Source organism: Melanerpes formicivorus, unplaced genomic scaffold (genome assembly GCF_026170545.1).
Source record: "Melanerpes formicivorus ecotype bairdi unplaced genomic scaffold, bMelFor1.0.p_v2 SCAF_30, whole genome shotgun sequence".
NCBI lineage: Eukaryota > Metazoa > Chordata > Aves > Piciformes > Picidae > Melanerpes > Melanerpes formicivorus.
In genome coordinates, this window is record NW_027142382.1 from 7,574,510 (window position 1) to 7,592,396 (window position 17,887).

Here is a 17,887-nt window from a genome sequence, read left to right on the forward strand (position 1 = left end):
GAAGCCAGAGCAGTACCTCTACAAACTGTGCTTAGTACTCAGGCTCTTGAGGATCCTATGTCCTGGAGTGCACCTGCTGGCTCAGGTGCTGCCACGACGGCTGGGTTGGGCTGGCCTCTGGCTATTGGCCATGTCTGCATGTGACATCCATAGGACCTAGGCAGATAGCAGGATGGCCTGTGCTCCTGGCTGCACGGTGAATGCTTGCCAACAGCTCTACAGATGTAACCAGAGTGGCAGCTGGCCTTTCCCACCAAACACATATCGACCAAAAAGCTGGCTTTCTGCCCGGGCTGTGGTGGCCAGCAGTTTTCGGCCAGCCTTTATCAGAAGTCCCATGGCTGACAAAAGATGTGATACCTGGCAGCATGCCACAGTGCTGGGTAAGAGGAGCTCTGCTTCTACCTGTTTTATAGACCTGGTCAGAAATTGAGAGCAGAGCTCCAGCTCTTTGTCATGCTGGGCAACTTGCTTAACCTCTAAGCTTCAGTTGCCCTACCTGTAGTGCTGCTCTCCCTATATTTGGTAAGCTTGGCAGTTGAAGAGTTCAGGCTGTAGTGTTGGTCTGTCTTTGTGTGGTGACAAAGGAGAGGGAACTAGAAGCAATGAAAGAAGTCATGAAAGCTTCTAATTGTGACAAGTAAAAATGCAGGTAAGCCATTCTCCAGTCTTTAATGCTGTAGTGCTCCCTGAAGGCATTACTTCACTTGGAAGACTTACCACGTGAGTCTGGACAGAGCTGAAGTGAACTTGGGAAAGGGGGATGTCAGAAGATCCCTGTATTAGGGGTGCATACCAAGCTTCCATTCTTTGGGAGGAAGGTGACTGAATGGTGTCATGTTTTCACTGGCTGATCTCTGGCATAACAGTTGCCATAGTGGTGGAAGTTGCTCTGCTGTTGAATTTTTAATATCTTCGCAGTGTTACTGAGGTGGGGGGCATTAAAGAGCTATCCATTTCCCATCACAAAGGCTATCTAGCACGGAAGTCTGTCCTTGAAAGAGAGTGATCATTGAGAGGACACTTACGTGCTCATCTGCATCATAGAAGAAAGTGCAAATAAGACTTTCAGCTCTTGAGGAATCTTCCTAGAGCCATAGAGTTGTTAATTTGTTGATGTCTTCTGGCCCAGGAGCAATGGCTAGCTGCTACTGAGGAAGTAGCAGGGACGGGACACACACACACACACAACGCAACAAGAACAGGAAAAACCCCAAATGGCTGGCTGGCTCCTGAATCACTGATAGCTCTGGTGCTTCCAAACAGCTTCCAGAAGCTGAGTGAGTATTGCTACATCTGGTAACCTGTAAAGACCCGAAAGCTTGCCAAGGCCGTGTGATACTCTTTGAGCAGAACAACTGGTTGGTAGTGGTTTACTTGCTCAAAGTAGCTGCTTCACATCAAAGTTTCCCGTTCTCAGGCCATAGCATAATGGAATCTGGTATCACATCTCTTGCTGAGTTGTCTGCCTTTGGGGCATTTCTCTGATCCACCTCTCATACCTGGCTTTTAGACAGCATAATTTCTGCTTCAGGAAAGGCTCAAATTAATTAGGTTCTTGTATACACGACACTAAATATCTACAGCAGTGCTGACAACATAAACAGCCTTAGAAACTGTAGCTCCTAACATCTGTGGAAGGAGTTCGGCTCAGGCTCTTTGGGGATTAATTTCACTCACTGGCCTTGGATCCAGTTTTGTAAGAGCTGAAAAACAGCATAGTTTTTGGGTTCCTTGTGGAGAGGCATCCAGAGATGTGATCCCTACTCATGAGGCATTCTGGATCTCATAATGACTTATGTTTAAGTGGCTTTGTAAATTGTCTTTCTGATTTTTCTGCGTCCTGTGCTCTGCAGACGTAATGGCAGAAGTTAGTCAGGCTTTTCTAGTTACTTTCTGCCCACACCCCGATCAAATTCAGGCTGACAGGCTTTCTTCCTGAAGATGGGAAACTCTTCCTGCAGCTTTTCTTCTAACTCTCCTGAGCAACATTCAGCTGTAGTTACAGAAGAGGCACTGCCATTCTCCTGTACTGTCTCCCCAGTCTGCATCCCAGTAGAAAGTCAGGCTAGTGAAGAAGTTGCTGTCAACCTCTGTTTTGGTGATTTCTGCTCGCCTCTTTTCCTTTGTTCCCCTAAGATGTTCACAGTAGAAAGATGTGCCAGCTTCCTATGGCTGGTTTTGGGCCAGCAGCCAGGGAATTTGGATGTCCTGGACTGGCCATCTCTGCTTCCTGTTTTGCTGAAGTTGCATCACCTAGGACTGTAAGCATCAGCAGGATGTTCTGTGTGGTGTGTCAGGAAGCTCATCAGTAGCATTGAAGTAGCTCAAAGATCTGAGGTCTTCCTTCTAGTTTTGAATGCAACAAGTCAAGACACCAAGCTGGGGGCAGGAGTTGATCTGCTGGAGGGTAGAGAGGCTCTGCAGAGGGACCTCGACAGGCTGGACAGATGGGCAGAGTCCAAGGGCAGGAGACTGAACACATCCAAGTGCTGGGTTCTGCACATTGGCCACAACAACCCCATGCAGTGCTACAGGCTGGGGTCAGAGTGGCTGGAGAGCAGCCAGGCAGAGAGGGACCTGGGGTAGTGGTTGATGGTAGGCTGAACATGAGCCTGCAGTGTGGCCAGGTGGCCAGGAGGGCCAATGGCATCCTGGCCTGCATCAGGAACAGTGTGGCCAGCAGGAGCAGGGAGGTCATTCTGCCCCTGTACACTGCACTGGTTAGGCCACACCTCGAGTCCTGTGTCCAGTTCTGGGCCCTTCAGTTTAGGAAGGAGGTTGACTTGCTGGAACGAGTCCAGAGAAGGGCAACGAAGTTGGTGAGGGGTTTGGAACACAAGCCCTATGAGGAGAGGCTGAGGGAGCTGGGGTTGTTTAGCCTGGAGAAGAGGAGACTCAGGGGTGACCTTAGTGCTCTCTACAACTACCTGAAGGGAGGTTGTAGGCAGGCAGAGGTTGGTCTCTTCTCCCAGGCAGCCAGCACCAGAACAAGAGGACACAGTCTCAGGCTGCACCAGGGGAGGTTCAGGCTGGAGGTTAGGAGGAAGTTCTACACAGAGAGAGTGATTGCCCATTGGAATGGGCTGCCTGGGGAGGTGGTGAAGTCACCATCACTGGAGGTATTCAGGAGGGGACTTGATGGGGTACTTAGTTGCATGGTTTAGTTGTTTAGGTGGTGTTGGATGATAGGTTGGACGCGATGATCTTGAAGGTCTCTTCCAACCTGGTCTATCCTATTCTTTCTGGATGAAGTCGCTCCTGTGTGCTTGACCTGTTTCTTAACAATAACTGTAAGCCATTGCAGGTGCTTTTGTGTCTGTGTTGAGAACTGTAGTAAGACTTCCTCTTGGAGAACAGCCAAGGCTGGCCTAGGCTTTGCCTGCCTTCAAAGCCATAAGACGTTAGCTAGATTGTAGCTGGGACTTACTCTCTACTAGCATGATTAGAGTTTAACTTTTATATCCGCATACATATCTCCTCTAGGCTGTGTGGGATTATTTAAAATGATGCCTCATGAAATGATTTGAATGGGTTTGTTTGAACAGGAGCTTGTGTTCCTTCCAAGGAAGGATCTTGCTTATGGTTTGGTGACAGGATTTTTGTTGGCAGCATTAGTGATGATCTTTTTCTCTCTCCTTGTTTTTCTTCACAGTTCTAGCCCCATTGTTGAAACTTTTACCAAACACTAGAGTATTGCCATTGTAAACATATGAGAGACTCTCACAGCTTAGCTGAAGGGAAATAAATACAGCTTTTTCTCCATTTTTGCTGTTTCTGGTTCCAGAGGTGGGGGCTGTTGCTGTTGACTATGGATTTTTCTTTCTAATTGCCTGGCAATCAAAGAAATGAGAAGGTATTGTCTTGCCTAGTTTGGAGGAGATCCTCCAAAAGACAGCTTTTGAAGAGAGCCACATTGATTTGATCCCCTAGGGATCAGTACTGGGCCCCATCCTCTTTAACATCTTCATTGATGATCTGGATGAGGGGGTCGAGTCAGTCATCAGCAAATTTGCAGATGACACCGAGTCAGGAGCAGATGTTGGTCAGTTAGAGGGTGGAAGGGCTCTGCAGAGGGACCTCGACCGACTGGACAGATGGGCAGAGTCCAACAGGATGGCATTCAACAAGTCCAAGTGCCAGGTGCTGCACTTTGGCCACAACAACCCCATACAGAGCTACAGGCTGGGGTCAGAGTGGCTGGAGAGCTGCCAAACAGAGAGGGACCTGGGGGTGCTGATTGACAGCCGCCTCAACATGAGCCAGCAGTGTGCCCAGGTGGCCAAGAGGGCCAGTGGCATCCTGGCCTGCATTAGGAATAGTGTGGCCAGCAGGAGCAGGGAAGTCATTGTGCCCCTGTACTCTGCATTGGTTAGGCCACACCTTGAGTCCTGTGTCCAGTTCTGGGTCCCTCAGTTTAAGAAGGACATTGAGACACTTGAACGTGTCCAGAGAAGGGCAACAAGGCTGGGGAGAGGCCTTGAGCACAGCCCTGTGAGGAGAGGCTGAGGGAGCTGGGGTTGTTTAGGCTGGAGAAGAGGAGGCTCAGCGGAGACCTCATTGCTGTCTACAGCTACCTGAAAGGTGGTTGTAGCCAGGAAGGGGTTGGTCTCTTCTCCCAGGCAAGCAGCACCAGAACAAGAGGACACAGCCTCAAGCTGTGCCAGGGGAAGTTTGGGCTCAAGGTGAGGAGAAAGTTCTTCACTGAGAGAGTCATTGGAATGGGCTGCCCAGGGAGGTGGTGGAGTCACTGCCCCTGGAGGTGTTTGGGAGGAGATTGGACGTGGCACTTGGTGCCATGGTCTAGTCATGAGGTCTGTGGTGACAGGTTGGACTTGGTGATCTTTGAAGTCTCTTCCAACCTTAGTGATACTGTGATTTCTTTCCTGTGGTCAATACAAGGAACAAGTCCTTGTTGTTTGAAACCTCTGAAACCTCTATTGCCACAAATTTCTCTCCCTTTTTCCTCAATTTTTGGACTGTCTTGAAGGACACTGCACTTTGGTGATGTAAACCTCTTAAAGGTTTTGCACACCTAATTTATGAGAACCTAAGAAAGGAACAAAATCTGCTGTCTGTAACTCCTTGATCCCTTCTTCCTGCTCATTGAAAGGGCTTGATCCTTTGGCAGCAAGGTACCTTTGTTAGATGGACTTTGAAAATATTGGTAGTGTTACCCTGTGAGCAGAGGCAGTCCATGTCTATGCCTGGCATTGTGTGCCAGCTGTTTGAAGGAGCGTATGGATGTGGTTCCTAGAAGCCTTGCAGCTCCTTTCTAAAAAAAGTCCTGATGCTCTGGATTGTGAACAAATCACTCTTTTAGGAATAGAAGTGAATGCAGAGTTTCCCTCTAGAAACATAAGTAAGCTAATTTCTGGTAACAAAACCTGGCTGGTGTTAGATCTGGTATATTTAAGGGATAATTAGCTTTCTCAGTCTGGTTCTGGTCAGTAGTCTAAGTCAGGGTGAAGTACATCTTAGCTCTTGGGCATGTACTAACCCAAATAAAGTAGAATTGTATCATTGTGGTGGCATGGAAGTCTTTATATACAGGAGAAGAACTATTTCAGGCTTTAGTCTGGAAAGTGTTGGAATTTTTGCCTCTCAAGGAAGGCAGTATAAATGCCTTGCACATTTTCTTCAAATCAGCATGCAAGAAAGGAGTTGATAGTGATTAGTGGTGCAAGATCAAGTGCTAAAGTTCATTGATCCTGTTCATTGATCCTGTTCATGAGCCTGCAGTGTGCCCAGGCAGCCAGGAGGGCCAATGGCATCTTGGCCTGCATCAGGAACAGTGTGGCCAGCAGGAGCAGGGAGGTCATTCCGCCCCTGTACACTGCACTGGTTAGGCCACACCTCGAGTCCTGTGTCCAGTTCTGGGCCCCTCAGTTTAGGAAGGAGGTTGACTTGCTGGAGCATGTCCAGAGAAGGGCAACAAAGTTGGTGAGGGGTTTGGAACACAGCCCTATGAGGAGAGGCTGAGGGAGATGGGGTTGCTTAGACTGGATAAGAGGACACTCCTATTCTATTCTATTCTATTCTAAGTCCAATCTATACAAATTACTTTGTAGCTACCTTTTTTTCCCCGCTCTATGACAGTAGGACATGTATCTTTCCCCTACATGAGACCCTTTCCTGCCACTTATGTGTGTTTGGTTTTTTTTTCCTAACTTGCATGATGTGCAGCTCTGAAGAGGATTCCAATCTTGTGATCCACACAGTGTCATGAAGAAAGTTCACTCTGCTGTTCCATCACCCTTGCCAAAGAAGCTGGAGGAGCTGATAATGGATAAGCCTCTTCCTGTGCCCAAGGTATTCATTGGTATTTGGAGAATACTCTTTGTCTGCCTTTCTGTCACCAGAATCTGGGGAAGCCCTACCTGTTTTTCAGAGGGATTTCTAGGTTTTTTTTCCTTTTCTGGAATGCAGTGTAGGTAGACACTGTCAAAACCAGTAGCCCTTCTCAGGGAGTTTTCCAGGACCACAAATAGCAATGCAGTCTTTGAGCACCACTTTCTAATTAGTCCTACTCTTTTCCTCTCTTCTTGGAATTGGGGAGGTTTTATTTCAGAAAGCTGGTTTTTGGTGTGGGAAGAGTGTCTCATATGAGGCTAGGTTTTTTTTGTTCTCTTGATATTTATGGACACTGTTTAAAGTAAGCACCTATTTCAGTGTGCTTAAGTTACCCTCAGGTAGGCCACTGTACTGAGCTTTTGCACTCTGCACTGTGGTGCAAAGCTCTTGTTCTGGTGAGGAGGAGTTGGCAAATCAAAGCTAGGCTGAAGTGCTTTCCCATCTTCACAGTACTGTGAAAACATCAACCAACCATTGTTGTGGCCTTTTTTATATAAGGAAAAAACAAGACTGGGACACTTGAGAATGGGATTTGTCCTGAGACATCCTCTGCTGTGTCCTAATACTTAGGTCCTAGGTACAGTGACAGGATCTCTTGTCAGTGGTAGAACCTGCTCTTGAGCATTAAGCTGTTGTTGCTGTTGTCTCTTTTGGCTTATAGACAATGATTCTCTCTTGAAAACTGGCACCAGGGCAGTTTCTCTTCAGGCTTCCCTCTGAAGAACTGCATGCTGAAACACTAGACAGGAAATAGATTAAGTTGGTGACGGGACAGAGATAAGAATAAGGTCTCCTTATTAGCAACATGATTTTTAGCAATTGTAGGGAGGGCAGGGTTGTGAATGGGTGGTTTCCCATGGTGCAGAACTTCAATGATTTTGGCAGTGTCACAAGATGTTCAGACCTTGTTAAAGTGGGGCTTATGAATCACTCTCTCTTGTTTGGGTTGGGATTTCCTCCTTCCTCTTCGTTTTTCTTTTCTTTTTTTCCCCTCCCTTCCCCAAGGATGAAACATCTACACTTCCTTCCCAGGACACACCAGATGCAAACTCATGCCCTCATGGGCCTGGCAAATATTTTCTCCCTGGTGGGATGGACAATGAGAACTGCAAGGCTAATGAGAAGGAAAGAGAGTGGATCCGCCCTGATACACCTAGCAAATGTACATGGAAGCTTGGGAAGCCCCTCTCTGCCTCCCCACATCGCCATGTCACTCTGTAAGTATTACTTTTATCTGCAGATTTTCAGTACAGCACTAATCCAGGTCCTCTCAGAGACATGTGGATTTATTAAAAGATGACGGTTTTAAATTTGGATATGCTGGTGCTTCTTAATTTAGAATAGAATAGACCAGACCAGGTTGGAAGAGACCTTCAAGATCATCGTGTCCAATCCATCAACCAATCCAACCCACCCAAACAACTAACCCATGGCACCAAGCACCCTATCAAGTCTCCTCCCAAACACCTCCAGGGGCAGTGACTCCATCACCTCCCCGGGCAGCCCATTCCAATGGGCAATCACTCTCTCTGTATAGAACTTCTTCCTAATATCCAGCCTAAACCTCCCCTGGTGCAGCCTGAGACTGTGTCCTCTTGTTCTGGTACTGGCTGCCTGGGAGAAGAGACCAACCTCTGCCTGTCTACAACCTCCCTTCAGGTAGTTGTAGAGAGCAATAAGGTCACCCCTGAATCTCCTCTTCTCCAGGCTAAGCAACCCCAGCTCCCTCAGTCTTTCCTCACAGGGCTTGTGTTCCAAACCCCTCACCAACTTTGTTGCCCTTCTCTGACTCGTTCCAGCAAGTCAACCTCCTTCCTAAACTGAGGGGCCCAGAATTGGACACTGTAAGCAAAGATAAGAACTCAGATTAAGCACACCAAAGATGTGAAACTGCATGGCCTGGAACTAACACATTAAGTTACCTGGAAAGCAGTTCCATGACTGAATGAAAGATTGCTCTGTTGATGCCTTTTGCTTGTAAAACAGCTGACTCTGAGCAGTGCTAAGCTACTTCATGCCAGGAAGGAGTGCAGAGCACTTTGTTCTTGCCTTAGCACTTGGCTTGATGTCTGATTAACCCTTGTTCTGGATCAAGGACTGGATGTTTTGTGAATGTGTATCCAAGGGACGTCCTTTCAAAACAAGTTATCTACAATCGCTTGCATGATAAAGGGAAAGGAGAAACCTGGCTAAAATAGAAAGCGTTGGAAATACTGTGTTGCTTTTGTGTGACCTGCCTGTGGCCCCTTCTGTGAATACACTGACTTTTTTTTTCAATGTGTGTACCAGGCCAGAGCCTCTGAAAATCCTGCCAAGCATCCTGAATAAAGTTGGCAATACGCCCTTGGTGCGAATCAACAAGATTGGGAAGCAGTATGGGCTGAAGTGTGAACTCTGTGAGTACTGCTGCAGGCAGAAAATCAAAGTGAGAAACACTGTTGGGTAGTCATGGTTAGCAGTGTGTCATGTCATCTAGATGGAGGAGGAGTGGATATACCCTGCAGAAAATGGTGAGAAAAATTCCTCCTTTTTGGTGGCAGGTTTTCCAGATTTAAGGATTTGGTCAACTAAAATATTGTGGTGGGTTGAAATAATTTCCCCCCCCCCCAACATTAACTTTGCCAGACCAGCTCAGGTGGAAGCCAATGAAAGCTGGAAGCCAATGAAAGCTGTATTTACAGGGAAAACTACAATCTACAATGGAATGCAATGAATATGTGCAAAATAACAGTATTTACAAGTAATAAATGGCACAAGGACCTCCCTGGCTAAAGACCAGGGGAAGCTTCTAGCTTCTCCTTTTCTGCCCCCCCGACCCCACCAAACAAAAGAAGGGAGAAAGGAGCAGAGAAAGTTGCTGTTAGACTTAACCAAAACCATGCAGCCACAGCCCAGCAGAAGCAAGTTAGCTAGAGGGAATTGTTTTGCTCTACCCAATCTTGTCTCTCCAGTGGAATTGTTTAGAATTATCTTTGTTTTCCTTTTTCCACCCAGCAGTGACTTATTTACATTTTACTACCTTTCTGTTCAACATCTGTGAAAAAAAACTTTAAAGGCATAGCCCAAAACTACCATAAATCTCTTTCCATTTTTACTTCATGTAGCATTTCAGTCATCTCTTTGATCTTCTTTTTTTTCTGGGGAAGGGGGGGAGAAAAAGTAAAACTTTTTTCACAGAAAATACTTTTTTGTGGTTGTTTTTAAATTTCCAAAACGTTGTAGGAAGTTTTTGACTGCTTTTTACCTTCAGAGTATTCATCAGTGTGTGTAAAAATGCAGATCACTAAAAATGATGACAGGGATCAAACTGGCAGTGAATGGGTGTTGGTGGGGTGTTTAGGTTTGTGGATTTTACAGGATCACAGAATAACTGAGGCTGGAATAGACCTGAGGTCACAGTATCACTAAGGTTGGAAGAGACCTGGAGGATCATCAGGTCTAACCTGTCACCACAGACCTCATGGCTAGACCATGGCACCAAGTGCCACGTCCAGTCTCCTCCCAAACACCTCCAGGGGCAGTGACTCCACCACCTCCCTGGGCAGCCCATTCCAATGACCAATGACTCTCTCGGTCAAGAACTTTCTCCTCACCTCCAGCCTAAACTTCCCCTGGCACAGCTTGAGACTGTGTCCCCTTGTTCTGGTGCTGCTTGCCTGGGAGAAGAGACCAACCCCTTCCTGGCTACAACCACCCTTCAGGTAGTTGTAGAGGGCAATGAGGTCACCCCTGAGCCTCCTCTTCTCCAGGCTAAGCAACCCCAGCTCCCTCAGCCTCTCCTCACAGGGCTGTGCTCAAGGCCTCTCCCCAGCCTTGTTGCCCTTCTCTGGACACCTTCAAGTGTTTCGATGTCCTTCTTAAACTGAGGGGCCCAGAACTGGACACAGGACTCAAGGTGTGGCCTAACCAATGCAGAGTACAGGGGCACAATGACTTCCCTGCTCCTGCTGGCCACACTATTCCTAATGCAGGCCAGGATGCCATTGGCCCTCTTGGCCACCTGGGCACACTGCTGGCTCATGTTTAGGCAGCTGTCAATCAGCACCCCCAGGTCCCTGTCTGTTTGGCAGCTCTCCAGCCACTCTGACCCCAGCCTGTAGCTCTGCATGGGATTGTCATAGCCAAAGTGCAGCCCCTGGCACTTGGACTTGTTGAATGCCATCCTGTTGGACTCTGCCCATCTGTCCAGTCGGTCGAGGTCCCTCTGCAGAGCCCTTCCACCCTCTAACTGACCAACATCTGCTCCTGACTTGGTGTCATCTGCAAATTTGCTGATGACTGACTCAACCCCTTCATCCAGATCATCAATGAAGATGTTAAAGAGGATGGGGCCCAGCACTGATCCCTGGGGGTCGTCACTAGTGCCTGGCTGCCAGCTGGCTGTGGCACCATTCACCACCACTGTCTGGGCTCGGCCCTCCAGCCAGTTCCTGAGCCAGCACAGCCAATGACCTAACATTTTGTTTGTTTGTTTTAAACCAATGATATTGGAAATATCTGGAGACTCTGAATAAAATCCCGAAAGGTGGATTTGAACACCACTGTAGGGATTAATGCTGGGAGTCCTGAAATAAGTGTAGGCTGAAACTTAACCATTTGATCAGAAACTCTTTGGCTGGAGAAAGGTGCAGGGAAAAGGCAAGTTCTCTGTCCCCTGTGCTGTTGCTCTGGAAGAGCCCTGGGGTGTTTTTTTTACTAATGATTAGGCTGTAATGAAGAGGAAAGATGAGAGATCTTTTGAGGAGGCTGACAGAGTATGGGTTCCTGGCTTCTTTGGCCAGTATCAGGTACCAAACTCACCGTGTGGTGGTGACCCATAATGGTGGAGATGCTGTGAGCCAAATTCTCATCTCTAGTGTTATAAAGCAGGGAGGTAAATTTGGCAGACATGCTAACACCTTTGCAGATGTGTTAGGGACCAGCAGCCTGTTCAACAAATGACTCCTGTTTAAGAAGTCTGCTTGATTTCTTTTGGTTCCAGTGGCAAAATGTGAATACTTCAATGCTGGGGGAAGTGTGAAGGACCGCATCAGCCTGAGGATGGTAGAGGATGCTGAGAAGGCTGGAATCTTGAAGCCTGGGGACACAATCATAGAGCCAACCTCTGGAAACACAGGTAGAGGATGGGGAGAGATTAGCAAAGTGTGGGGGGAAAAGTGCTGTAGTGGTTTTCCTGGAGGAGGAGGCAGACTTGAGATTGGAGCATGGAGGCTGGCTGTGCAAGGACAAAAGGGAATCTCATCCTGCCTGCATGATAGTAGGGAGCAGAGCTGCTTCTGTGTTGTACAAGGAGGAATTCTGCAATGTCCTGTGCTGACCAGAGCATCTGAGAAGGGCTGCCAAATTTGTAGGGTCTCTGCTTTAAGTGAAAAGAAACGTTAGGCCAGATTCATTAAGGTCTTTTAGGTCCTATTTAGGAACTAAAGTCTGACTGCAGTTACTGGAAATCAAGCACCAAATGACTGCTATGAATCTGAATATTCTCTTTCTCTTTGGGAAGTCCCATGGTCCTTGTTCCTATGTTCTTGTCAGTTGAGGTGGACATGGTTTGAGAAACAGTCTTTCCCATGTGCTGCAGCTAAGATGGGAGATTAAATGAGTCCCAACAGCACTATCTGCTAACACAGCCCTTGCATACCTTTCAACAGGTTCCACTCGGGCTAGTGTCTCTTCTTGGAAGGCTGGAGGAAGGAACAATTCAGCTAGTCAGGGGCCATCTGATGATCTAAGCAGACTGGTGTTAACTTGGGCTCCCACATCAAGCTGTTGTACTGCTCTGTTGTACTACACTGTTAAGCTGCTCTGCTGGTGGGGAGTGGACATACCTGGAATGTTCCCACTTGAGCTTGTTAAATATGGAATACACTGCCACCTCTAAAGAGGTTCTTGAGCTGAGCTACAAGCTACTTCCTCGTATGTGTTCTGGAGAGGTGTCTTGTCCTACTCTTACACTCTTTCCTGGCAGTCATCCACTGTTGCCTTCTGCTAGAGACAGGCCAGGCAGATCCTTCTGTTGCTCTTTTGATCCTGTCCAGCCTTTGTTAATGGAGAGACTGGGTTGATGAGCTGCTCTGTGACCAGTTCCCCTGCTTTCAGCAGACAAGTGGAAAGTTGTATTTGTGGCTGTTTGCTTGGCAGGTATTCTGTGGGGGGAGCAGTGTAACTGAAGCCCTTGTGACTGTGGCTATACCTTTTGCCTGAGCAATGGCATCTAGCAGAAGATATCCTTATAGATTGCGTTCCCTCAGTATCCGAGGTCATACAATGACATCCTGATTTCCTCATCTGTACTTGATAAATGATCCTCCTTGCCACAGAAGCCAAAAGTTAGAAGGAAGGCAGAACTGAAGGAAATACAGGGCAGGTACTCCAGAAAGTTGTCTCTTCATGTAAAAGCAAAGATGAGGGCAGACAGTAACTGGAGAGAATTGGCTTTTGCTCTAGGCTACTGCTCAGAGCTTGTGAGCAAGTTAAATGTGAGAGCTAATGTGTTACACTTTTTGTCCTCTCTGCATCTTGCTTCTTCCTCAGCCAGAGTTCTGGTTTGATGTTTGCTGCATTTCCAGGTTGGTAGCAGAAAGTACAAAGTGTTAAGAGCCCAGGTCTCAAAATGCTTTCTTCATCACAGACTGTAAGGGAAAGTGCTGGATGGCTTCTCTTTAGCCTTTGACCTCAGTGAGAATCTGTCTGGCACTAGTCTGTCAACACTAGAGAGTGCTGTCTTTTTCCTTTTGTATTTGGGAATCCATATTTCTCTCTAATATACTGAAGAAGTTCCCACCCCCAATATTTAAACAGTACTTAATTACTTGAGGTGTAAGTTTTGCACACCTCCCAGTGACAGTTGAAGGCTTTCTTTTTTTAACCCCTACACAATCCAGCACCATATAGAAACAGCTTTGAACAAGCAAGTGTCTGTGTGGGGTACACTGCTCTGTGAGGCATTGTCATGGGCATGTCTTGATATCATACCCAGTACTGAAAACAGCAAAGGAGGTGCAGTTTGCCCACAGAAACACATCCACTAACTAGATCTGTTTTGCTTGTGCAGCAGATTTGATGACAGGTATAAGCTTGTCCTCTATGGGTTAGACACTTCTGATCTTACCTCATCAGGAAGGCAGACAGTGACAAGCTGTAAGGCAGAAATCAGGCTGGACACACAGATTTTGAAGTAAAAATGAGGTGTGTCTCTAACATTCAAGGTACTTTACTGTGGTAGCAAGTTAATGTGGTGCCTTAGAACCTTAATCACACACAGCATCTAGATCTTGTCTTTTTAGAAAAGACTTCATTTTGGCACGTTGCTAACTAGGGCTTTAGTGCAGAAGTGAGTCAGTTGGACTCTAATGCTCTTCTGACAGTACAGAAATGATTGATGTAGTCTGCCTTAGCTTAAAACTCATTCCTTTCCTGAATTACTTCTGTAAAAATGAAGTGGGTGAGACAGGAGGAAGGTGCTGTACATGTGGTAAAGCTAGCAGTTGGCACATGTCAAGTTTCCCTATCCTTGACTAAACTTTTGTTGGCTGGGATCCTCAGAACTAGCAGCATCTGTAAAGGCAGATCTCCTCAGCAGTCAGAAACCTTCCCTTTCCAACCTCCTTTGCTGAAAATCTGATTAAAGCCAGGCATGCCAAAGCTGGCATTGTGGATTTTGTTGTTTGTTGCTCCTCCTTGTACGTTCTACATGTCTTTGCTTGCTTCCAGGAATTGGGCTGGCCTTGGCTGCAGCAGTGAAGGGTTACCGCTGTATCATTGTGATGCCAGAGAAAATGAGCATGGAAAAGGTCAGGTCTGCTTTCATTTTCCAAGTGTTTAAAAATAAGCATGTTTTCACTTGCAGAGTTCCTGGTGCAGATGAGTGCTGTAGTGTGAGAGAAGAACAGAGCTTGCTGATCAAACCTCTGATAACCATGGTACAGAATGCAGAATTACCTTAGCCTATTTGCAGAAGCAGCACAGCACAAAGCAGCAGCAAGCCAGCCAAAAACCCACACCAGAAAACTACTGCCCCATCCTTCCTTGTCCCACTGCCATCCCACTGGAAAAGACCAACACCCCAAGAACCCAAAACCCAGAAGCAGCAACTGGAACAGGAAACCTCCCATGCTGCAACCTGAACTTCAAGCCCCATAATACTTTGGTCCAGTCAGCACTTTCATTTCTGAAGCTGGCATGCCTGCAGCGTGGTAGGAACAACAGCAGCAGGTTCAGTTCAATCCATGACATTTTTCACCCCTTATTCTGTGCCATCTGCATCATGCCCAGCAGCAATCAACATCAAAGAATAGGCATCATTCATCAGTCACTGCCCATTCTCACTCAAAGTGAGATCACTTTGCAGCGCACAGATGGCTCATTGCTGATGCTCTGGAGCTCCACTCATTCCAGTATAGTCTGGATCAGTCCAAATGGTGGAGCTGTGTTTCTACCCCTGGGGCAGTCAAGTGGGGCAGTTGAGTCCAGTGACTCCTTCCACCCCTCCAAGTGAAAGCAAACTATGGCTTCATTCTGATGTTCAGCTTCCAAGGGATGCAGGAGTGGAGATCCCTCTGTCACACCAGAAATACAGATGGGTTCCACCTCTTCAACCTGCCAAGCCATTGGTTCCATACAGTCCAATAAACCTAGTTGTCCCTCCCCTCCATCTGTTTGGAAGCAGGGCCCCTCTAATTCTGACTGGAATCACTTACATCTTGTAAAGATGCTTTGGGAGTCTTTTCAGAAGAATCAGAAGCAGTATCAGCTTGTCTGCTCTTCTGGGGTGATTTCCCACTGGAAACTGAGGCATCATTCTGCAGGGAAGAATTCCCCTGTAATTCACATACTCATTCAGCTAGGACTGAAGTGGGGTTTCTATCCCACTTCCTCATGTCCTCCCCACGGTCATGCAAATAAACCCACAGGGTACACTGTGGTGTGTACCTCCCAGATTCACTCCCTCAGATGGGGGAGCACCTGCTCCTCCCAGCTGAAACACAGGACTGTACAGGTGGGGAGCAGAGCATTGTTCTTGAGTTGATGGACCTCCTGGGGCAGTTTCTTCACAGCTGAAATATAGGCTTGGACAGAGGAGGAGAGATTTTCTCCCTCACATTGCTGAGGCCTTCTGTTTGGTTCATCCACTCTTTGTCCTTGGCCATCTTCCAAAGCCAGAGATAAGAACTGCACAAGCAGCTCTGGCTTTTTCTCATGTTCTCACAATGGCCCTTGCTTGTCCTCATCTTCTGTAGAAAAAGCTGCTTTCCCCTTAGGTTTCTCTTCCTGCACAGGGGGAGCTGGTACTGGCACAGGCTGATTTTCTGCTGCAGCCATGTCTGCTTGCCCAGAGACCTCCTCTTGCTCCTGAGCCCTCTGAACAGTGGTGAGAAGATTTTGCTATGCATGTGCTAATCCCCAGCACACCACAATGATTTCTTTCTCTCGGGACTCCCTGGCTGACAACAGACTTTTCCTAAACATTTCACCAGCTTCTCAGCATTTTGCACTTGCTCAGAGGTGAATTTCCTAACCAGCAGAGGACTCCACTGCCCTAAGAATTTACTCAAGATATTCCCATGCACCCTGCCACTCCTCATTATTCAGCATCGGGGCGGATCTCTCAGTGATATCCTTGAGAAAGCCCTGTATTGCTCCACAAAAACCCTGGCCTGCTGGCATCCAGCACAGGAGCATCACAGCTGTAAGCCATTTCCCTGAGATAAGGCTCCTCACCAGAAGGGATATACACAAAATGCCAACACACAGGAGCCAGCTGCCAGCAGATAGCAAATACTTCAACACAGTGAATGCAGCACAGGGGGAAAAAACTATATAAAACTCTTTTAACAAGCTTCAAGTCTTAATTGAATCCCCTTGTTATCTCTCTCTTTTGTTGTCTCAATCCTTTTGTGTGCTGCCAAAGTCGACTGTCTTAATTAACACAGCTGCTTTTGCTGCCTCGTGTTGGTGCACTGCAATATGGTTTGAATCAGAACAAAAGGGGCCGAGCAGAACCACTGGCTTGACCTGGCTGTTTTCCCAGCACAGGAGTGAGGGGAAGAGGTAACACACAAAAAACCCTGGGACTGAGACCAAAAAAAGGAAAAAAAAAGTAGTGAGAGCAGAAGAGAGTTTACTGATCAAACCTCTGATATCCATGGTACAGAATGCAGAATTACCTTAGTCTATTTGCAGAAGCAGCACAGCACAAAGCAGCAGCAAGCCAGCCAAAAACCCACACCAGAAAACTACTGCCCCATCCTTCCTTGTCCCACTGCCATCCCAGTGGAAAAGACCAACACCCCAAGAACCCAGAACCCAGAAGCAGCAACTGGAACAGGAAACCTTCCATGCTGCAATCTGAACTTCAAGCCCCATAATACTTTTTGGTCCAGTCAGCACTTTCATTTTTGAAGCTGGCATGCCTGCAGCATGGTAGGAATAACAGCAGCAGGTTCAGTTCAATCCATGACACTTGGTTAGCTTTCCTTCACTGAGCAAAGGGGAGCCAAGGAAAGCAATGCTGAAGCCTTTAATATTCTGTTCTGGGCAAGGCTGTGAGGGAGACTGTTTATCTTCTCAAGTTACACTGGGGTATTGGCAAGTGTCTCATCTGTGTCACCACAGCAACAAATGAAGGAAAAGCCACCTGGGTAATATCCTCTTACCTTCAGTGTGGAAAACACAAAACATCTAGCTCTACAGCAAGCCCTGGTATGTGGTACTGCACCTACACCCAAAAAAGAGAATAGAGATCCCCTGTGCTTCACAGCTGAGGCAGTAAGTTTCTGTCAGCAAAGCCACTTGTTTCAATTTGAACATTTTCAATGTTCCAACTGAAAGGCAGTGGCACAAATGAGGACATAACTCTGAAGGCCTATATCCATTGCTTGTTCTTGCCTGCTCTGGAGAGAAAGATACAGTATGGCTGTTGCCATGTGCCACAGCACCAAAGGCCTCCCACCCCACTATCATAGTATCACAGTATCAGTCAGGGTTGGAAGGGACCACAAGGATCATCTAGTTCCACCCCCCCTGCCATGGGCAGGGACACCCCACACTAGATCAGGCTGGCCAGAGCCTCAGCCAGCCTGGGCTTAAACACCTCCAGGGACAGGACCCCAACCACCTCCCTGGACAACCCATTCCAGGGCTTCACCACTCTCATGGGGAAGAACTTCCTCCTCACCTGCAGCCTGAATCTCCCCACCTCCAGCTTCATTCCATTCCCCCTAGTCCTATCACTACCTGAGATCCTGAGCAGTCCCTCCCCAGCCTTCCTGTAGGCCCCCTTCAGATACTGGAAGGCCACAATGAGGTCACCTCGGAGCCTTCTCTTCTCCAGCCTGAACAGCCCCAACTCCTTCAGTCTGTCCTCATAGGAGACATGCCTTAGCTCAGTGTCATAAACTTTCTTTCCCTTGTAGCAGTTGAATTGTGCATAGGACCCTGGAGGTCACCTTTGTTGACTATGGCCAGAGGAGGAGGCAAATGCATGTAATTTGTACTTATATATAAAATCCTGGGTTATAGCACTGCTGAGTGCAGA

The 17,887-nt window shown here is 47.3% G+C and overlaps 1 protein-coding gene across 4 annotated transcripts in view; it reads left to right on the forward strand.

Moving 5' to 3' along the window:
- The window catches only part of LOC137449559 (cystathionine beta-synthase-like protein), a 34,585-nt gene that overhangs the window by 1,448 nt on the left and 15,250 nt on the right, over positions 1-17,887 (forward strand). For 3 of the 4 annotated variants that reach the window (XR_010989424.1, XM_068155185.1, XM_068155186.1), the window contains exons 2-6: positions 6,187-6,312; positions 7,360-7,571; positions 8,644-8,750; positions 11,336-11,470; positions 14,065-14,144. Coding sequence is in view for 3 of the 4 variants with exons in the window: in XM_068155185.1 (XP_068011286.1) it covers positions 6,226-6,312; positions 7,360-7,571; positions 8,644-8,750; positions 11,336-11,470; positions 14,065-14,144 (621 nt within the window). In the remaining variant the exon portion in view is untranslated. The remainder of the gene's footprint in view (positions 1-6,186; positions 6,313-7,359; positions 7,572-8,643; positions 8,751-11,335; positions 11,471-14,064; positions 14,145-17,887) is intronic. The other variant, XM_068155187.1, reaches the window with a different exon arrangement.